The sequence below is a fragment of the Mchenga conophoros genome, linkage group LG3, assembly GCF_057382185.1.
Source record: "Mchenga conophoros isolate Kocher_MC1m ecotype Shallow Benthic linkage group LG3, M_conophoros_male_GT1.1, whole genome shotgun sequence".
NCBI classification, from domain to species: Eukaryota; Metazoa; Chordata; class Actinopteri; order Cichliformes; family Cichlidae; genus Mchenga; species Mchenga conophoros.
This window is the reverse complement of record NC_140528.1, coordinates 69,288,123-69,294,759: the sequence shown is the minus strand read 5'-3', so window position 1 is coordinate 69,294,759 and position 6,637 is coordinate 69,288,123. Positions and strand designations below refer to the sequence as shown.

At 43.6% G+C, this 6,637-nt stretch overlaps 1 protein-coding gene across 4 annotated transcripts; it reads left to right on the top strand.

The window, feature by feature from the left end:
- The first annotated feature begins 183 nt into the window (after nt 1-183).
- On the top strand, nt 184-6,511 carry msantd1 (Myb/SANT-like DNA-binding domain containing 1). Of its 4 annotated transcripts, none has more exons than XM_085266976.1 (4): nt 184-460; nt 3,071-3,314; nt 3,437-3,730; nt 5,903-6,511. In XM_085266976.1, exons 2-4 carry the CDS (start codon nt 3,091-3,093, stop codon nt 6,192-6,194), a joined length of 810 nt encoding a protein of 269 aa, XP_085123102.1. In that variant the 5' UTR covers nt 184-460; nt 3,071-3,090; the 3' UTR covers nt 6,195-6,511. The 4 variants fall into 4 exon arrangements, with proteins under 4 accessions (XP_085123102.1, XP_085123103.1, XP_085123104.1 ...); XM_085266977.1 differs by lacking the exon at nt 184-460 and adding an exon at nt 627-734; XM_085266978.1 differs by lacking the exon at nt 184-460 and adding an exon at nt 842-866.
- Nucleotides 6,512-6,637: the final 126 nt, after the last annotated feature.

The following is a 6,637-nucleotide window of genomic DNA, read 5'->3' as shown; positions in this document are numbered from 1 at the left end:
TCTGACTATTTGACTTTCTTGGAAGGTAGCTCTTTAAACTTTTGTTTTGCTAAGATAAAAACTTATTAAAAACAGGTATATTCAAAACAAAACAAAAAAGCAAATGATATCGGGGTTAAATTTTAGTGGCTTTTGATAAGAAGCAGTCCCGGTGTGTGACCAAGCACAGTAGTAATGTCTGTGTTGAGTCTGCTAACATTAGCAGTGAGTTGTAGCACTGACGCTATTAAAAAGTTAGCTAGATATTACAGCTTTACTTATTAAATAAAGTAACTTGTTATTATAGTTATTTTTGTGATAAGAAAAATTAACACCATATTTCAAACATTTGTTATATTGCTCAGGGGAATTTAGCTTACTGTAAGTCTGCTTCGGGATGCGTTGACTTTAGCTAATTTTACAGCTAGTTGATATTGGAAGCATTTATCAACTTTCCCACAAGATTTGGTGCCAAACAATTGTAAGTGAACTAAAAGTTATCCTAGCATTAGCACCATTCTCCTCCTTGATGTGTCATGAAGGTTGTAGAGCTGTGTTTAGCTAGCAGGTATGTCTGCTCTTTGCAGCTAACAGGTACTTTCCACTCCGGTACAATTTACATGATGCTTTTTTTCAATGCTACCAATAGCAGGCCACATGATATCACTTAAGACAAAAAGTAATCTGAGCACTTCAGTAAGTTACCTGTTCCACCACATCCCTGAGTTCCTCTGTTGGATTGAGAGCTGGTGACCGTGAGTACATTTGAGTATAAAGAACTCATTGTTATGTTCAAGAAATCAGTTAAGGGTGATGTGAGCTTTGTGTTCCTGCTGGAAGCAGATATCAGAAGATAGTTACACTGCAGTCATAAAGGAATGGACAGGGTAAGCAACAACACTCAGGTATGCTGTGGTGTTTAAATCCCTGCACCATTAAACCACTGGCAGCCTGAACTATTAAGGCAAGACCATCTGAATGCAGCAGAAATCAAGGCTCATTAGAACAGGCCATTTACCATTTACAGAGTGCATGAAAAATAAGCAGCATGCTTATTAAGGAGACTGCATGTATTAGATTTTAAGTTGTTCAGTTTCTCCTGAAAACCTTTGTTAAATCGGCTGATAGGACATTTTAATCCAACAGTTGATCATTTCTGAAATGCTTTGTGTGAATACAAACTACACTGTGAGTGAGGTGAAATTAGAAATGAAAGATTCCTTAACGAGATCTCCGAGTATGCGTTGTTTACATATATACAATTTATTTATTTATTTCTACCAAGTGGCTCTATTTTACTGATCACTCACAACGGTGACTTCTGCCTGCAGACGTGAGCAGTGCATCAAACAGTTTATCCGCAGATTAGTCTGGCTCCTGGATTACTAGTCTGGATTACCTCCACCTTATTGAATGAAAAAATGCACAACGGTAACTAAAATGCAATCCTAAAGGACCGCAGAGAAAAGACAGAGAGGAGGGGGCGGGGCGTGATGCTGAAATAAGCCGAAGTGACAGATTATTTTTAATATTTTGAGACTCAGTCAAAAAACGATCAACTGTTTAATCCGGAGCAAAAACGCGACGTGGTAACGATCGCAACCCTTTCAAAAAAATCTTTTTAAGTGTCAGTCACATTTCTTCAAGCACACCGAGAACCTTTCACGTCAACTTTCGTTTGCGTTTCCATTTCTGCAACGGCAGAGATTTATTTTAAGTGACAGATGTGATGGATCGGGCAAAGCTGCCAATTAGCGGTATGAACATGCAGCGCCCGCCTGTCAGGTTAGTGGGGAGCAGATGGGTTAAAGATCTAATCAGCCTGCAACTGAGTTAAGCTGGACGCAATGCAGCTAATGGCACTAATGCACCTAAAGTGAGAATACATGATGGTTATTGCTGCATTGCCAGTTTTAAGGTGGCAAAAGTAAAAGAAATTTAAAAAAAATGTGGGAGACAAAGCAGGGGCTGAATTGCTGCCAACTCGCTGTCTGTGTGTGAACGACGGTGGGGCTTCAGTGCGTAAATGCTACTGAGAGAAACATGAGACCAGGGGAGGTAGAGGGAAAGGAAAGAAATATGCACATAAACTGGTTAATGCGCACAGGGGCAGGGGAGAGCCGCCCTTTGCAGAGACTGGAATGGGGGTGGGGGGAGGGAGTCCCCAAATGGTCAGAGAAACCCTTTCTGCAGGGGTCCATTGTCTGCTGACCATGACTATGAAAAGAAAGCTGATTACAGGAGACAGCGTGTTGTGTTGCTTCAACGGTTGCCTGCAGTTGATCACTACACGTTGCCGTTTCGTCTGATGTCTCCCTTTTGTTATCCCCACCTAAAAAAAAAAGAGCTTCACAGCTTTGCGGTGCGATGCCTGGGCTTGCTTTCTCAGGTCTGAATTGCAGGCTGCGAGTGTTTCTGCTCTCTTTTTCCCCGCATCCTGCCAGATAAAGCAAATCCTCCCTCTCCTCATCTCAAAATGACTTGTGTATTATTAAAAGCTTTTAAATGGAGCAGAGTGCTGGCTGACTACCAAATCCACTGCCTTGTTGCCAGGGAAACACATACCCATGGTCTCCACTCCTCCTCCTTCTCAGTGCTTTTTTCCCCCCTCCCACCCCTCCTCCCCTCCCCGGAGGCTCATATTTCAAAACCATCAGCAGTCTTGTGCGCTCACACTGCTGCCTTTCAACTAAAAGCTTTTTGTGCTTCCAGTGAAGCAGAATGGAGGGGAGAGAGAGCAGATGGGAGTGGTTAGAGGAGAGGGGAGGGAAAATAAAGGGCCTCCCTCACCGTTGCCAGGGCAACTTGATGTCACGGTGACATCACGCACCACTAAAAGCTTTTAACCGGATTCCTCTCCTGCCTTAGGCCCCATTTTGAGTCCTCTTTCAGCTAGACTAGGGGGAAAGGCACAGGCAGGGTGGTGGTGTGTGTGTGTGCCTTCCTGCTTCTATCCCTCCATTACTGGAGACTCAACACGGCTCTTTAGCGAAGTAAAAGGCTTTCAAAACCAACCTCTAAAGCTCTGCAAACAGAACCAGCACAGGTCAAGAGAGTCATTTAAAATTTTTTTTTAAAAAAATGGCATCAGAGGATGGTTTCAGCTACCTGATGCCAGGCCACAGTGAGAAACACAGACGGGCCCCGAACTGGACCGATGGCGAAATGAAAGCCCTCCTGTACGTGTGGGAGGAACACCACAACGAGCTGAAAATGAGCAAGAGGAACGCTAAGGTTTACGAGAAGATGTCCCAGAGGTTCTTTCAGCTGACAGGAGAGCAGCGCTTCAAGGAAGAGATCAAGATGAAAATCACCAATATGTCTTTTCAGTACAGGCAAGTGCAAAACCCCGGTCCAAAGTCGTGGCTCCAGCTGCTGCATGACCAACCCCCCCCCCACCACCACCACCACCACCCATTTTTTTTGTTTTTGTTTTACATTTTCTCTGCTTTAACAGGCGACTGAAAGCTACAGTTGGCGAAGGCAGCGAGGCGCCGGATTGGCCGTACTACAAGGCCATAGAGAAGATCCTCTCCAAGCCGCTGGAGAACGGCAGGGTGAACTCTTTGGAGTTTCAGGCCTCTGCAGCGGGTCCCTCCACTTCCTCCCAGTCGACAGACAACCTGGTGCCACAGTCAGACGAGGGGCTGATGGGATTCCTGCCAGAGTACACAGGCTCCTCGGACGAGATGGAGATCAAACAAGAGCTGGACTCGCTGAGCTCTGATAGTGAGCACACACAGGGCTCCAGGTAACAGGAAATAGAGGAGACACACAGTGCATGTGTGTGTCATAGTGAATATGTGCACTTTTGAAACACTCATAAAGATAATAATAGATGAACTGACCTTTGTATGCTATTGTTTCAGAGAAGCAACCCACCAGATATACAGTTTTATGCAGTTTTCAGCTTGCCAGCTATAACTGAAAGTGACTACCTTTCCTCAGCTGGGTTACTTGTTGCTATGCTTTATTTAAACCTTGAATGCTAAAATTATATACACGATTGCTTTTTTCTCTCTGCGTTTTAACAGTTTTGTTAGTTTCTGTAAAGTATACTTACTTTACTTACTTACTAATAATCTGTGTAGGTCTGTCTGTTCCTCTGATCCACTCCAGACTTGGTGAGTCTGTCGCTGGGGACTCTGGCAAGGGCAGTGCTCAATTTTGAGGTTGTTTAGATGAGCGGTTCTCTTTTTTTTTGGGGGGGGGGCTAAATGTAGTTCCTTGTTAAAAGTGTTTCCACACTGACAGACACACACACTATCTTTCTGGGGACATTCATGCAATCCCAAGCCTCTTAACTCTACGTTTAGCCATAACAGCTAAGTGCTAAAGTCTTAAATTCACCCTAATTCTTTAACCCTAAAACCAAGCCTTAGCCCTCAAATCAACTTTTAATGGGCTGAAAAATGAGTCAAAAAGTTCTGGCTTTAAAAAAAACCCCTCATCACTCTGATGCACTAAAATTCAATCTGGATGTGTTTTCTTGTCATTATTGTTGTTGTTGGCATTAGTTTCCTGTGGCACACCACAGCAAACGCTCACTCATGCTTAGGGATGGGTATCGAAAACCGGTTCTTGCTGAGAACCGGTTCCTCTGTTTCAATTCCTTGGAATTGTTTGCCATTTTTGCAAACGATTCCCTTATCGATTCCCGTCGCCACGAATTACGTCATGTACCTGGCAGGAAACATGGCGGCTCAAACGCTCAAAAGTTTGGTTATACTTTACGAGAACGGATGACAACAGGGTAACTTGCAATACTTGAAAAGTAGATATTTCATTTCAGGGAGGAAACACTACGAATATGCAAAAGCATTTGCTCACAAAACACACGATGACCTTAAATGAATGTCGTGTTTTTAATTCCGCTCCGGACTCGTGAATCTCAACCCAGCAGCAGCGGTAACGTTTGCACGTCCTCTCCCGTTAATGCAGCAGGTAAATAATCAACTAACAGTGCATATTATGTTAACGTGATCTGCCTTCTTACAAAACCTGCCATTACTGTGCATTTAGGTGACCATGATGAGACAGACAGACAGAGTCTGGCTCAGATGCTGCCAGTTCTCGCTGCAGTCTACCGGTAGCGTCTCCTTTCAGGCCAGGATAGACGAATGTCACCGAGCAGTGACTAAGTTTGTGGTCAAAGGTTTGCACCCATTTGCCACAGCAGATGTGTTTAATTGTAGGCAGGGACATTACTGGATATTCTTGTGTAATTGTAATTATTGCTACAGAAGAATATTTATGTTATTATTTTACATTTACAATTTTTTTCCTGGGGACCCTGTGACACCCCATTGAAGAGCCGTAGGCTGTGTATCTCTTAAGATCTCACTGTTGGGTTTGTAAGGCCATGTTACTCCTAAATTTCTATCTTGTTCAAAGAGAAGATATAAAACAAAGTTCTAAGCTAATCGACCTTAGTGTTCTCCTTTTTTAAAAATAATCGATAAAGAATCGAATCGTTAAACAGAATCAAAATTGGATCGGAATCGTGAAAATCTTATCAATACCCATCCCTACTCATGCTGCTTCTCTAGAAAGCTGCAGCCCACAATCTGCCTGTACTGGTTAGGCAAAATCAGAAACATGCATCCAGCTGATGTGTCCTCAGGGCTGTCTTCTTATTAAAACTGTGCCTCTCAATTGTCTGTCTTAATTGTCAGAAAAATCTGTAGATTGTAGCTACCAGTAATAAGCCATGTTTCACTCCCTTTAAATGCCGTCCATAGCATTGTAAAACACTTGCAATGATTTACTTCTATGATTTCTGCCTTCGGCGCGAGGAGCCGATGCACACAAACCAATGTTATGTTGAAGGTCGTGGAACTAACCTGTGAAAATGCGAACCCAGTGTGATCTCTTTTTACTAGGCACTGCCTGCTCTGAAAGGTTCCCCTCTCTGCTCCCCCAGCTCACATCCTATCTCGGCCAGGAAGAGGAAGGCCAGCAAGCACCTGTCCTTGAAGCGGAAGAAACTGCGAGTCTTGCAGGCTATGCTGCAGCAACAGAAGAAGTCGAGCCGGGCCATGGAGGAGACGTGCAGGGAGGTGCGTCGAGCCGTGCACCAACAGAACCTCCTCCAGGTCCAGTGCCTGCAGCTGCAGGAGCGCATGATGAACCTCCTGGAGAAGATGATCCAGCTTCCCGCCACTGCATCAGCCACATGGGGTCAGAGCGGTGTGAAGGATCCGGGAAAACCATAAAGTGTATATTTTTTGTTTTGTTTTTTATTGGGGGGCATTGCCTCACCTATAACCTTGTTGAATACAAAAAAATGATGTATTTTATTTTGGCATTCCAGGTTTATCCTATTGTGAGTAAAGCTCTGTGTAGAAATGGTAGAGACAGGCATGAATACAGGCTTTTACCATTTCTGGAGGAGTATCATTTGTAGAAGATAAACATGTTATTGCATTTGTTAGCACTTTAGCATCAACATTAAGTCAGGCTCCACTGTACATTTTCATTTTAGGAACAGTTGTATAAGATTTCTTGATAATTTGCCAAGTACCCTAATAAAAATCACTGTGGGAACAACAGCCATCACTTTTTATTCTTTGCCAGGATAATTACATGTTACATGGGAGGTCTGATGCCAAAACAGGGCAATTTGTAGCAACCATGAACCAGGAATTTAGGCCGTAAT